The 14,186-nt window shown below is 53.1% G+C and overlaps 1 protein-coding gene across 2 annotated transcripts in view; it reads right to left on the bottom strand.

Annotated features, from left to right (window-relative positions):
- The window catches only part of MAN1C1 (mannosidase, alpha, class 1C, member 1), a 187,260-nt gene that overhangs the window by 49,789 nt on the left and 123,285 nt on the right, over positions 1–14,186 (bottom strand). For both annotated transcript variants that reach the window (XM_011955624.1, XM_011955623.1), the window contains exons 3-4: positions 3,785–3,900; positions 1,248–1,328 (exon numbers count right to left, since the gene is read on the bottom strand). In XM_011955624.1, the coding sequence (XP_011811014.1) occupies positions 1,248–1,328; positions 3,785–3,900 (197 nt within the window). The remainder of the gene's footprint in view (positions 1–1,247; positions 1,329–3,784; positions 3,901–14,186) is intronic.

Raw genomic sequence — 14,186 nt, forward strand, 5'->3', positions numbered from 1 at the left:
TTCAGCCCCTGGCACCTTCACAGACGAAGGAAAGTGGAAATGACTTTCCAGACAGCAGTGGTGGAGGTGAAGAGGGATTATTCTGTGGCTTGCCCACCTCACCTCCATGGCTCCTTGGGTGGCGGGGGGCAGGCATCATTATTTGTCTCTGTGTGGTCAGAGCAGGGGGGCGTCCAGCCTCACGGCAGTCCATCTGAATAATGGGGAACAGAACTGACCAATGACTGATGTTTTGGGGACTCAGCCAACCTCGCCACCAGATATATGGGCTGTGCTTTTACTGGAGCTCAGGATGGGGGATGAAGAAGCCTCCCATTTCTATAGAGCTCTGTGGTTTTCAAAATTCTTTTGCAGGGAGGAGAATATGGGCTTTGGAGCTGTCAGCCTTGGGGCCCCACCCTTTCCTTCCTATCCCATGTCCTAGGAGCTCTTTGAGTGAAGGGGTATCAGAACCATCCATGCTGGGGAAGGAGGTGAGGCCCAGGGTGGGACAAGGAGCTCGCTAAGCCCATGAGTAGGTGAGGGTGGTGTGGAGTGAGGGCCAGGTTTCCTGACTGCACCAGCTCTGCCTTCCTGCAGCGTGCACTTCCCAGCCCTCCTTGTGGAAGCCAACACAGCTCACCTGGGGGCAAGGCCTGACACTGGCAGATACAGCAATGGCTGCCCCACCTCACCTGCTGCCCCTGTGAGACCTGGAGCAGGTGTCTGGCTGGTGGTTGGCCCAGGAGGGGAGGGCAAGGGGTGGCTGTGGAGGACAAGGCCTGGGGGTCTTGGTCTTGGCTTTATGAGTCCTGAGAACAAACACCCGTGCAAAGCAGCCCAGGTGTCTGCTGGATGCTGGGTGGGATCCAAGTGGATGATGTGTGGACCCAGCTGCTGCTCTCAGAGAACGTACAAGCACCCGTGGGAGCCAGTTGGGTTCACCTGGGCAGCAGAATGGAGGCATCAGAGTAAAGGAGGAAGAGCCATTACCCTCTTGCTGCCGCTGCTTTGTGTGATAGATGCAGCCTTGGGGGGCCGTCCGGGGTGGGGGCAACATGCCCACCATAAGCAATGACTGATTAAGCAGGGAGGGGAGGGATGGTCGCAGGGAAAATAGGCCCTCAGGGGCGGACTTGGGTGGCCCCAGGCCCATCCCTGCCCCCTTAAGTCTCTTTTCCCATGGGTGGCATGAGGGGGAAGGACTGGATGTTCTCCAAAGCCCTTTCCAGCCTGGACAGTCCAGGGGTCGTGAAGGGCCAACCCACCTCTTCTCCCGTCAGGTAGAAGGCTGAGAGGAGTCCCCCGATGTAGCGGATGTTCACCTCAAACAAGGATGCTTCTCCGCTCTGCAGGACAGAAAGGAGGGGGACAGTGGGGACACTTGTAAGATTCAGACCCTTCAGACAGGTCACCCTGGCCACTGATATTCCTCCCGTACCTGTGCCCAGCTCTGGTGAGCCAGGCAAGGTGGTGGTGTTTTCATTACAAAAGTTGAGAGGAATCAGCACCTGCCTGGCAGAGCTCCTGCAACTTCCAGCATATTCCAAATAAATACTGGGCTTGGTTTCCTTCCCCAGCCCTTGCCAAGGCGATGGCAGCAAGTGATGCCTGGCTGTGCTCCAAGGAGCGCCAGAACCTGCCTGGAGAGCTGCTGGCTGGAGCTTAGACTGAGGGGAGGCGAATCCCACTCTGGTCAGGCTACTTCCCCTTCCCGGGGAGACCCCAAGGCTTAGCAGGAAGACAGCGAGACCCTTCCCTGGTTCTCTGAGGAGGCTGTGGGGCAGACAGGGACGGGCTGGGGCTAAGAAGGAGGGGCCAGGCAGCTGCATATTCAGTGAGCAGCAGTTCCTTGGGCCCTCAGTTCAGAGTGCACAGGGTATGCCCATACTTGCCTTAACCATTTCTATTTTCTTTCCTAAGTTGGGATTGCAAATCAGGGGTGCTGGAGCATCACACCAGGACCAGATCTGGGGTAAATCCCACCTGAACCACTGACCTGGCTTTGGCACCTCTGGAAAGATGTGCAGCCTTTCCCTGCCCCATTTCCTCAGCTGCAGAAAAGGGCTGCCAACCCCTCCCATGCAGGGTGGACATGGGACACAGGGGCGCTGCAGAGAGAGGCCTGCCCATAGCCAGACATGCCTGTTGTCACCCTCCTTGCCCCAGAGAGTTCCCCCAGCATGCTTTGCACACCACTGTCTTTATTACTGAGAACAGCAGTGCTCATCTGTTAACCTGGGGGAACTCTTCCACCCACAGAGCACCTCCAAAACCGCTCCCTTTCAGCCACCCAGGGCTCAGCGAGGTCAGAGTGTGGCAAGGGTCATCATTCCCACTTCTCAGATGAGAAAGTCAAGGTTCGAGGTCGAGTGACCCCACCTTGCTTTCTTCCAGGGATATTTCCTCACCTCCCCCACCTGCCTGAGTGTCCCCCGGTTCCTAGGGCACTGTGGGTGGCTGCCTGAGCCCATTCTGTATCCCAAAGAGCCACTGTCTACACAGGGGACAAGGAAGGCCTAGGGGGACACTCCTTCCTTCTCCTTCCTCCACCTTTCTCCAACCCAAAGACGGGTAATGGAGGATTCTCAGCTTCCTTGGCCTCACACAAACAACCAGAAGTGTTAAGAAGCCTCAAAGTCATCCTAATAATGACAAGCGTGACCTCACTTTACATCAGCATCAGACTTCACAGTGTTATAAAATGTGGTTACAACTCTTCACTGTATTTAATTCTCATGATAAGCCTATGAGTTAGGCATTATTAATATCGTTGCTGTTGTCATCATTCTCATTGTATAGTTGAGGAACCTAAGGCTCAGGCAGGGTCAATGACTTTTCCAAGAGCTGCAGGGCAGCCAGGACTCCAGAGGCCTCTGTCTCCGGAGAAGCTCCCATAAAGTGTTGCATTCCCAGGCTCTCCCAGACTCTCCGCCCTGCTCTGTGCTGGCAGACTGTCTCTCAAGGAGGCAGGGGCCTCGCTGCTGCCAGGAGCTGGAGGAGCCGGTCCCAGACCTGTCTGCAGCAGGACCTGGCACTCCTGGAGCCCACATGGAGGCTGGTGTGTGCTTGGATGCAGTCCCTCCTCCCCTCCCGATCTCCATTGCTTACTCCCCAAGTCCATGTAAATAGCCTGTCTCCGTGGGGAGCTCACCTCTGGGATGCATGCCTTGCTTTAGTCTGGGCTGAGAGATCAACATGGTGGGGTCTGGTGTTCAAGGCTGTTGTGCCATCCAGACACATGACCATCCCCTCTGCAAGGCCCTGGTCCCTGACCAAGTGTGCCTGCAAGACTGGAGACCAAGAGGTCCCAGGCCTGGTCATGGGCCTGCAAAGGGACGTGCACCACCCACTCCACGCCCACCCCACCCAGCCATCTCAACAGGCCAGTGCAGGGCAGGCTCAAGGCTGGAGCAGCTCTGAGCAGATGAGCCACTTCCCTCCTCCACAGAGCCATTCCCCACTTGCTGCCGCTGCTTTGTGTGACAGATCCAGCCCTGGGGGGCCGTCCAGGCTGGGAGCAATGTGCCCCAGATGAGCAATGACTGACCTTGCAGGGAGGGGACAGATGGTTGTGGTGGTGTCCCCTCCCTAGGGAGGATGCTAGATTGGGGAGGATGTCCCCACTTAAAGGCTGTCTTAAGGGAGGGGCTCAGCACAGAGTGCACGGCAGTCCCGGTTCTGAGACTGCTGGGCTGTGCAGCCTTGGGCGAGACCCTCAACATCTCTGGGTCTCAGAGATGACAGGGTGAAGCTGGCTGTTGGGCCTCTTCTGACCCCCACCCCCTGAGGGCCTCTGACTCACCACATTCAGGTGGAAGTTCTCTTCCACCCAGGCCTTGGCCTCCTGGAACTCCTCTTTCAGCTCCATGAGGTAGAGGGTGTCGAGGGAGTCAATGACCGTCGCCCCACTGAGGCCTCCTGCAGGCACAGAGCATTGAGGGTGTGACCCAGGGCCATCCTTCTCTTTTCCCCAAGCCACCGTTCCCAGGGCCCTTCCAATGCCAGCGCAGGCTCGGCGGCAAAGGCTGACCTCAGGCACCATCCAGGTGGGCTCCAGTGCCACCATTGAAGGTGAGGCCGAGACCCAGAGTCCCCACCATGGGCTGCTTCCTCCTCAGGGCAGAAAACAGTGGCCAGAAACCGAGGGCTCAGGCTGAGCCACTTCCCAGACCTCGGTCCATTCTTCTATTGGTCAGTGGGTCAACTATCAGTGCCAGTCAGCCACCCACTTTTCTCTACTTTGGCATACAAAACTCTTTTTTCTTTTTTTTGAGACAGGGTCTAACTCTGTCATCCAGTCTAGAGTGTAATGGCACGATCTTGGCTCACTCCAACCTCCGCCTCCCAGGTTCAAGTGATTCTCCAACCTCAGCCTCCCGAGTAGCTGGGACCACAGGTGCTCACCACCACGCCCAACTAATTTTTGTATTTTTAGTAGAGACGAGGTTTTGCCATGTTGGCCAGGCTGGTCTGGAACTCCTGGCCTCAAGTGATCCACCCACTTTGGCCTTACAAAGTGCTGGATTACAGGCGTGAGCCACCACACCCAGCCTGGCATACAAAAATGTTTTTTTTTTTTTTTTTTTTTTTAGACAGTCTCATTCTGTCACCTAGACCAGAGTATAATGGTGCTATCTCAGCTCACTGCAACCTGCAACCTTCACCTCCTGGATTCAAGTGATTCTCGTGCCTCAGCCTCCCAAGTAGCTGGGATTACAGATGCACGCCACCCCACCCAGCTATTTTTTGTATTTTTAGTAGAAATAGCGTTTCACCATGTTGGCGAAGGCTGGTCTCGAATGCCTGGCCTCAAGTGATCTGCCCACTTCAGCCTCCCAAAGTGCTGGGATTACAGGCATAAGCCACCGCATCTGGCCCAAAAATCATAACCGTGCCAATCCTCTATCTCTTCAAGATTAGTTGTAGCCAATAGAGGGTGAACTGAGGCTCACATAGAAAATAGGATACCATGCAGTCATCCACACAGGTGGGGTCAACCTGTGCCTATTTACCTGGGGAGACATCCATGGGATCTGTTTTTTTTTCTTTTTTTAAAGTAAATTGCAAAGAAGAAAAAAAATAGTATAATTCTTATTGTACATCAAAGTATAAGTGTACAGAACTAAGTCTGGATAGAATGACCTAGTGGCTACCTCTGAGTGCTGGGATTACAGGTGCTTTTTGATTTCTTCAGCTCATAGGTTACTTTTTTATAACCAGAAACTTATTTCCATTAAAAAAAAAAAAAGGAAAGAAAATTTAGGCAAAGAAATCAAACAAATGCACAGAGCAAAAATTTGTGGCCATTCTCATTCTAGTGCATGAATGAACTATGAGGCCTGGCCCCTACCACTGGGCATCAGGCACCTGTCCTGGGAGTAAAGGCTGACATAAGTGCAAAATGATAGTTTTCCATCCCATGAACCAGACAGAAAAGTAATGAGGAAGACACCCTCGGGCACAACCAGAGCCTTCTGCACTCAGTGCAGGAAACTGTGAAGGTGAAGGGGAGGGAGAAAGAGACATGCCGGGTACTATCTGAAGGGCTTCCTGAAAGAGGTGGCGTCTCTCATCAACTCCTTACAACTATGGAGTCATTGCAGGCAGCAGCAATTTCCTTTAGGGACCAGAGTGCAACCCTAAGAGGAGTGATTGTTCCTTCAGTGTCCTCCCTGCAGAGGCTGAAAACATTGAGAGTCACAGGCTCCACCTTTCGCAGTGGAAACTCTGGAGTCTGTTGAGCCCACTTGTCTGCAATGTGTGCTTTGTGGCACCTCCTGAATTCAGAGTTAGCCTCTAATCTCCTTAATGAGGGCTTCCTAACTGCTCACTTGTGTTGACTGAAGGAGGAGAATCCTGAAATTGACACACTTAACCATCTCTCTAGGCTGGGCAAGGTCTGAAAAAGGACAGGGCTGGAAAAAGAACGGAAGTGAGAGTGACAGGGGGGGAGCAGTTAGGAGGAAGATGAGGCTGGAGGTGGAAGAATCTATTACCAGAAGGGAGGGCTCGCCAAGGAGGGAGCAGAGGGCTGGAGGGACCCAGCCCTATGTCCTGGGATGGGCTGGAGGTCGGAGAATCTATTACCAGAAGGGAGTTCGCCAAGGAGGGAGGAGAAGGCTGGAGGGACGCAGCACTGCGTCCTGGGATGGCTTCCCTGTTTGGGCTGAAGTGCATTTCCAGAATGTCAGCCCTCCCACGCTTAAGGAGTGGTAGGAAAACACATCCCAAAGCCAGACAGACTTGATCCTTTGCTGGTTCATCCCAGCTGCTTCCCCTGTAGATGGCAGGGCTGAACGGAGTTCCTGGGCCTTATTCACCCTCTCGAGGTGCTCAAGCAGGGAGGCACTGAGGAGCCCAGGCGGACTGAGCAAGGCACACAGGGTGCAAGCCTGTTGTCCGCGCTCCTGGCTGCAGCTCAGGCCCCTTCCTGTTCTATCACAGGACCTCAAACCAGACGTTTGAAGGGCCTGGAGGAATTTGGGGGATCCTGCTGCCCCTACCCCTTCATTGTCATAGATGAAGACCTCAGAGAGAGGATGGGACACACTCAAGTCTAGACCAAGGGGGGACTGGCCTGGCCCCAGGCCAAGTGGAATGTTTTCCACACATGGGGCATGGCGGGGCTGCTCAGTTCTCTGTGAAAACAGTTGCAGGTCTGATTACCCACCCCACCCCACCCACTCGGATCAGTTACGGATCAAGAGAGGCCCAGGCCGTGTGTCCTTCAAGTCCAGGGGACAGGCAGCCACAGTGTCTGATTTCTGAATCCTGCCCTGGGCTCCCTGGTGTTTTCACCCCATGCGCCCTTCTTCCTCTAGATCAGGCTGGGAGGGCAGCCAGGGCTCCTCGTGACCAGCTCTGCCCCGTGACATCCCTGGGGACGCTCTATGCGGCCAGCTGAGAAAGCAGCTTGCTAAGAGATTTGTTGGCAAGTTCCTGCCCCTGCTCTCAGGCTCCTGAATCCTTCTCTTGGTTGGTCTCCCATCCCCATTCCCACCTGGCACATGGCTGAGCTGCAGTCCAGCAAGGCACTTACTGGAAAGCCTTTCATTCCAGGCCAGAGGTTACCCAGCGGTCAGGCTGGGCAGGAGAGAAGGCCCTATCCTGAATTCAACCCTATTTGCACCTGCAGCCACCCTGGGGCAGCTCCCCAGGAGGAAAGACACACTCCCTGTTCAGCAAACAGACCATGATTTATATACAAAGAGCCAGCTTGGATGCTTCCCTAGGGCTGCGGCTGGGGCGGGCTCCATGTTGGTCACTCTCCTGTTCCAGTTCTGAAGCCATGGGGTTCACCCCTTCCTGCCAGTGCAGAAGGCAGTGAGGTGTCTTAGAAATAATACAGACCCAGGAATCAGCAGCCTGGTGTTCAAATCCTGTTATGGGCAACACATCTGCTCTAAGCATCAAAGTTCTCATCTGTGAAATGAGGTTAAGACCACTGGACCAGGGCACTGGGGAGCCACTGCAGGTTCCTGAGCCAGGATGAATACATCATATACACACCTGGCCTAGATACATCTGATAAATACATTCTATATGCTTGGCACAGACTAAGTGCTTGATAAATCAGTTCATTGGTCTTATTTCTGGGGTCCCTTAGTTCACTTTGAAATAGCAGCCTGGCCAGGGAGTAAGGAAGGGCAACGAGGTCGGGGAGACCCTCTTGATCCTTTCCTTTGGGAGGGTTTGGACCTTTGGCTACTGAATAAAGCCTTTGCAAGGCAACCTCACACATAGCTAAGAGGCTGGCTTTGGTGTCAGGGAGATGCATGTTCAAATCCTGGCCTCTTACACCCTAGCTGTGCAATAGCGCAAGCCATTCTACCTCTTTGTGCCTCATTTCCCTCATCTGCAAAATGGGGATGACACTAGGACCTGCCCCATAAGGCTGCTGGGAGGGTTAAATGGGGCAGGTTGATGGACAGGGGCTGGCATGATAGTGAGTACACGCGGCCCTCGTTGCCCCCACTGGCCCTGGGCAGCCTCTCCACAAAAATCTTCCTGGGTCAGTGAGGCCTTGGGTTGCAACTGCATTCCTGGCCCTCTCCCTCACCCCTGCAGGGCAATGTGAGTATGAGATTGCAGCTTGCAAAAATCCTTGGCCCAACTTAGAGGAAGACCACCCCATAGGTCCCATATGTACCTGCTGCCGAGGCCATCACTACCTGATCTCGTTGTGTAGCTGCCTCCAAAAGGGTGCTCCTACCTCCAAGACCCCTTCCCTTTACCTCTTATCCACCCTAAATCCAGATTCAACTTGGGTCTCTCCCCCAGCTCAGGAACCGCCAATGGCTCCCCAGTACCCATGCAGGAAGGGGTGCAAGCTCCTGCTTCCATACCTTTGCACGTGTGGTCTTCTCTGCCAAGAAATCTTCTCTGTGCATCTTGGCATGTTCAACACCAACATGTTCTTCAAGGTCTGCCTCCCAGGGGCAGCCTGACCTGGTTCCACTAGCTAACCTCTCCTTGCCCTGAGAGTGCCCACAGCACTTTCTTGGACACCCACCACCATCTCCCTGCACTGTGGGGCTTTGCCTCCCTAACTAGACTGTGAGCCTCTTGAGGTCAAGGGTTCCCACTGCCTCTCTCATACCCCTCCCCACCTTCCAGCCTTGTCTCTAAGCATCCCAAAGGTCAGAACCCCCAAACCCAAAAGGGCTACTTGCCATTCCCTGCAGCCTCTTCACACCCCGCTACTTTTATGACTTTTCTACAAACTCTGCCAGGAACTGCCTTTCCCCATCCCACCTTCTCCTGTGGAAATCTAGGGCCCACCTCAAATGCCTCATTACCCACAAAGCCATGCATGTGATCTCACCTTCTGATGTCCGGCTTAGAGCCCTTTCTCTGTGAGAGGGTCTTCCCCAGCTCCCCGTGTCTACATTCTAGGCCCCTACACTGTGCACCTCCACCTTCCCCCATTCTCATCTCATGCTAATGGACTCTTGCGTTTCCCTGTCCCTGTCTCTTTATAATAGTGGAGACTATAGTCTGCATCTGTGTCTTCCCCACAGTGGGACGGCAGGAGGGCAGGAGCCAGGCTGGTCTCCCAGTGTCATGGATCCTGGCTCCTTACTGGATCTTGGCCTTCAGGCTGCCAATCTTCCTCTTGCTTCTCCTCCTGCCCTGGGATGGCTTCTTCCCAGTCTCCTGTGCTGGTTCCTCCTCATCTCCTGACCTCTAAAGACTGGGGTGCCCTGGGGCTCTGCCTTTGGGCTTCTTTTCTGTCCTCCCTCATTCTCTTAGTGATTTCAAATCTTAAAATCCATCAGCCAGGCACAGTGGCTCACGCCTGTAATCCCAGCACTTTGGGAGGCCAAGGCAGGCGGATCATGAGGTCAGGAGTTTGAGACTAGCCTGGCCAACGAAGTGAAACCCCATCTCTACTAAAAATACAAAAAATTAGCAGGGCATGGTGGCAGCCACCTGTAATCCCAGCTCCTAGGGAGGCCGAGGCAGGAGAATCGCTTGAACTCAGGAGGTGGAGGTTGCAGTGGAGCTGAGACCGTGTCACTGCACTCCAGCCTGGATGACAAGAGCGAAACTCCGTCTCAAAAAAAAGAAAAAAAAAATCCATCTACATGTTGATGACCCCCAGATTTAAGTGTCCTGCCAAGACCTTGTCCCGAAACCCCAGACTCACATATCTAACTCTGCATGCACGTCTCCACTTGAAGGTCTTCGGGCATCTCATGTTTCACTGTCTGAAAGCCAATCCCATGCCTTCCTCCAGGACCTGTTCCTTCCAGTCTTCCTCATCTTGATTAATGCCAATGTCCTCCTCCCAAGAGCTGTGGCCCCCAACCCTTGACGCTGTCTCACACCCCCTCATCCAGTCCTGCAGCAAATCCTGCTGGCTCTGTCTCTGCAACATTTCCAGACACTGCCCACATCTCACCTCCTCCGTGCTACTGCCCTAACCCAGCTACCTCCTCTCTCTTGCATTTATTTCACTGGCTTTATTATTTCCCTGCCCCCCTGGCATCTACCCTTGCCCTTCCCTCTTCCCCCCCCGCCACCCATCTGTACTCAGTGTGGCAATCAGAGAGATTTTTTTAAAAATTCAAGTCGGCCAGGCGCGGTGGCTCACGCCTGTAATCCCAGCACTTTGGGAGGCCGAGACAGGCAGATCACAAGGTCAGGAGATCGAGACCATCCTGGCTAACACAGTGAAATCCCGTCTCTACTAAAAATACAAAAAATTAGCTGGGCGTTGTGGCGGGTGCCTGTAGTCCCAGCTGCTTGGGAGGCTGAGGCAGGAGAATGGTATGAGCCCAGGAGGCAGAGCTTGCAGTGAGCCGAGATCGTGCCTGCACTCCAGCCTGGGCGACAGAGCGAGACTCTGTCTCAACAACAACAAAATTCAAGTCATATCATGCCATTCCTCTGCTCGAACTCCCCCATGGCTCCCATCTGACTGAGAGTTGAAAGCCTTAGTCCTTCCCATCCCTGGGGCCCTGTGATCTGCCCTGGCTCCCTCACTGCCTCTCCTCCTCCACTTTGACTGCACACTGTCCCTTCAGCCTCCACTTCAGCCTCCAAATCCTGCTCCTTGCCTAGGCCCTGGCAGCTGCAGGCCACTCTGCTGAAACTGTTCCTGCCACTTGCTGTCCCCTTGTCCTCTCTGGTTTTCCCCAGCCTTCATCACCATGGGCACCACGCACGGATCTGCTCTCCCAGACACTCCGTCTTCTCCTGAGGGGTTGGCTCCTACGTGGGAGAACTCAGTTCACCATCACCTTCCTCTGCCCAGAACACTTTCCAGCCCCCACGGGGGCACATAAGTATTTAGGAATGGAAGACCCCCTCCCCAAGGGGGGCTGTGGCACATTCACAACCCCCAGTGCCTGGCTACAGTTTGACCCTAGGAGGTATTAAAGGTAAGGGGTTGGGCTAAACAAAATGAGCCCACAGCACGGGCATCTGTGGTGACCACGTCCAGAGCAGGGTCGTCTACTCCAGGGGCTGCCACCACTATAAAAAGACCCTCCCACCAGGCTGCCCAGGGTGACAACATGTGCCCAAAGCCTCGCCCTGCACAAAGCTTTCTGTGAGGAGCGTGTCAGTCTCTACAAGGAAATGAACCTCCAGTTCCCAGAACCTCCTCCCGAGAAGCTGTTGAGCCAGGAACCAGCCTGCCTCCCTGGATCATGGTCTGTATCCCACCCTGCTGACTCTGCCATATTAATGATGATGAGGTTTTTATGTGATATCATATTAGCAAAGAGAAATGGTCAGGCTGGCAACACAAACTACAGGAAGAACATTTAGAAGAAAAACAATCACCCAAGGCATAGCCTATTCCCACAATATCCCCAGAGCCACATACTAATGGCTGCATTTAATTTAATGAGATAATCCACAGAGATTTTTCCTAATCTGTAAAGAAACAACACACATGTTTTTCTCAGCATCCACAGAAACCCATGTGGCTGTGTGGCAGGCCACCTTTTCAAAGGCGGCTGCTGTGGTGTATCTTATCCCACAAGAAGAACAAAGCTTTTCTTGTGACACTGACACACCTCCCATGGCTCTTCCCCTTGAACCTGGGGCAGACCATTGTGATCACCTGGATCAACAGAATGAAGCAGAAAGGATGAGGTGCTCTTTTCTTTATTTTTTTGAGATAGGGTCTCTTGCTCTGTCATCCAGGCTGGAGTGCAGTGGTGTGATCATAGTTTATTGTATCCTTGAATTCTGGGGCTCAAGCCATCCTCCCAAGAAGCAGGGACTATAGGAGTGCACCACTATGCCTGAATAACTTTCAAAATTTTTTTGTAGAGATGGGGGTCTCACTATGTTGTCCAGGCTGGTCTCAAACTCCTAGCCTCAAGCAATCCTCCCATCTCAGTCTTCCAAAGCACTAGGGGTGAGCTACCGTGCCTGGCTTGACCTTAAGGCCCAGACCTTAGGAAACTGGCAGCTTCCACCTCCTGCCTCTCAGAATGCTGGATCTTGAAACCAGCCACCATATTGTAAGGAAGCCCAAGATAGCTAGCTCTCAAGGAGAAAACACGTAGAGAGCCACGTGTCGGTTTTCTGACTGACAGTCCCATCTGAGGTTCTAGCCAACAGCCAGCATCAATTGCAATGCATGACTCAAAAGCTTCCAGATAATATCAGCACCCAGCTATCGAGTCAGCCTCAGCCTTCAAGCCTTCCCAGCTGAGAGCCTATACATGACTGCACAGAGACAAGCTGTCCCCTGTTGTGCCCTTTCTGAATTACTGACCCACTCAATCTGTGCGCATAATAAAATAATTGTTTTAAGCCCCCAAGTTTTGGAGTAATTTGCAATATAGCAATAGCAACTGGAATGTTTTTGCCACATGGGTTTTTAGGAAGATTAATTAAAGTGACATCCCCATTACCCAAAGTTTATTGTTTAAAACCAGATTGTCTAGTATGATGAGGTCTTCTGGCTGCATAAAACCCATTTATGGATTGGGACCTCTCCATTTCTATCTGGTCTGTTTTTCGTGTGTTGTGTTTTAATTTTTTTTTCCTTGAGCAGGAATATTTTCCTTGAATTTTCCCATGATGGCTATTTCCTGGGTCACATAGCACTGTGCTCTGAGGCTGAATATTTCCAGGCAAAGGTTTCTTGAAGCCTCTGGAAGGAAAGATATTTTTTAGGGACTCTTCCTGGAACCCAACAGAATGCTCTTACTGGAGGCTGATACATGAGAGATGAACACATAACGATCACATCGTTGCCCTGTTTAACTGCCCTCAACCTTACTCCTGCCTCGGTTCTCCAAGTTCAAATTCCTGGGCACAGTGTGCAGAGCCCATGGTCCCAGCTGTGGCAAGCTCTCCAGCCTCACCTCTTGTCCTGCTCTCTTTGCATGTGATGTTTGACCCACATCAGACCACCAGCAGCTCCTCAGACTCCCTGGTGTGCCTGCTGCTATGGGTCCCTCTGCCTGGGATGCCTTCCCTTGCAGTTGGCTTGGTAAACACCTACTCATCTTTCTGGCCTTGGCTCATACAGTAAGCCTTTTCCCAAGACATTCCTGAGCCGCCAAACAGAACTGACCATGCCCTCCTTTGGTGCCCACCCCCTCCACTGCACGTGACTTTGTCCCAGCACCGCGTGCACCATATTATATGTCTCTGCATAGGTGCCTGTGAATCCTGGGGTGCAGTGGCTGGGTCTAACACTTCCCAGTGGCCCCGGCATCCATCCTCAGGCTGGGCACAAAGAAGGCAGAAACGAGTGGTTGTTGAATGAATGAATGAATGAATGGCGACTGGAAACACGAACAGCTCTTTCTTGGGGGTTGCCAACACTTTACCAGGCCCCTGGGCCTCGGAGAAGACACAGCACACACAGTACAGTAGTGGCCAGCTACCAAGGAAATCCCTGTTGAAGGGGTGAAATGGGCAGCCACAGATGTCAGGGCCCTGGTGGAACTAATGGCTTCCTCCACCTTTCCTGAGCAGATGCCACGCTTTGCTGCCACAGCTGACTGGAGAATGGTTACCACAGCCAACGGCTGGAGGAGGTTTCCTGTGACAAGTGGCTGGACACAGTTCACTGAAGCAGTCCGCTGGACACAGCTCCTCATTGGAAAACAGGGTGTGTTTGTAAAATGTTAATGTTTGTTTTTAAACAAGAGTGGTGGGTGCTGTCTGATCTGGAAACCTGTGTTTAAAAGCTCCCTCTGACAGTGCTGTAGAGGAAGCTCTGAACTGCTTTCATCTCAAAACTGGAGCTCAGAATTCTGGAGTGATATCTCCAGAGTCACAAAACTCAGGGCAGAGCTGTGACCAGAAGCCACCTTCTAGCCATGTGACCTTTACATTTCCTGTGAGGCCTTGATAGGGAAGAGAACATGGGCTTTGGAGCCAAACAGACCTGGTTCTGATCTCAGCCTCGATCATCCTTGCTGTGTGAGCTTGGGCAACTGACTTGACCTCTTGTACCCTCAGTGAAATGGAATAATGAGCCGGGGTGCAGTGGCTCATGCCTATAATCACAACACTTTGGGAGGCTTAGGCAGGTGGATCGCTTGAGCCCAGGTGTTCAAGACCAGCTTGGGCGACATGGCAAAACCCTGTCTCTACAAAAAATGCAAGGGGCATGTGCCTGTGGTCCCAGCTACTTGGGAGGCTGAGGTAGGAAGATTGCTTGAGCCCAGGAGGTAGAGGCTGCAGTGAGCTGTGATGGCGCCACTGCACTCCAGCCTGGGCGA

Source organism: Colobus angolensis, unplaced genomic scaffold, assembly GCF_000951035.1.
Source record: "Colobus angolensis palliatus isolate OR3802 unplaced genomic scaffold, Cang.pa_1.0 Scaffold4, whole genome shotgun sequence".
Classification (NCBI taxonomy): Eukaryota; Metazoa; Chordata; class Mammalia; order Primates; family Cercopithecidae; genus Colobus; species Colobus angolensis.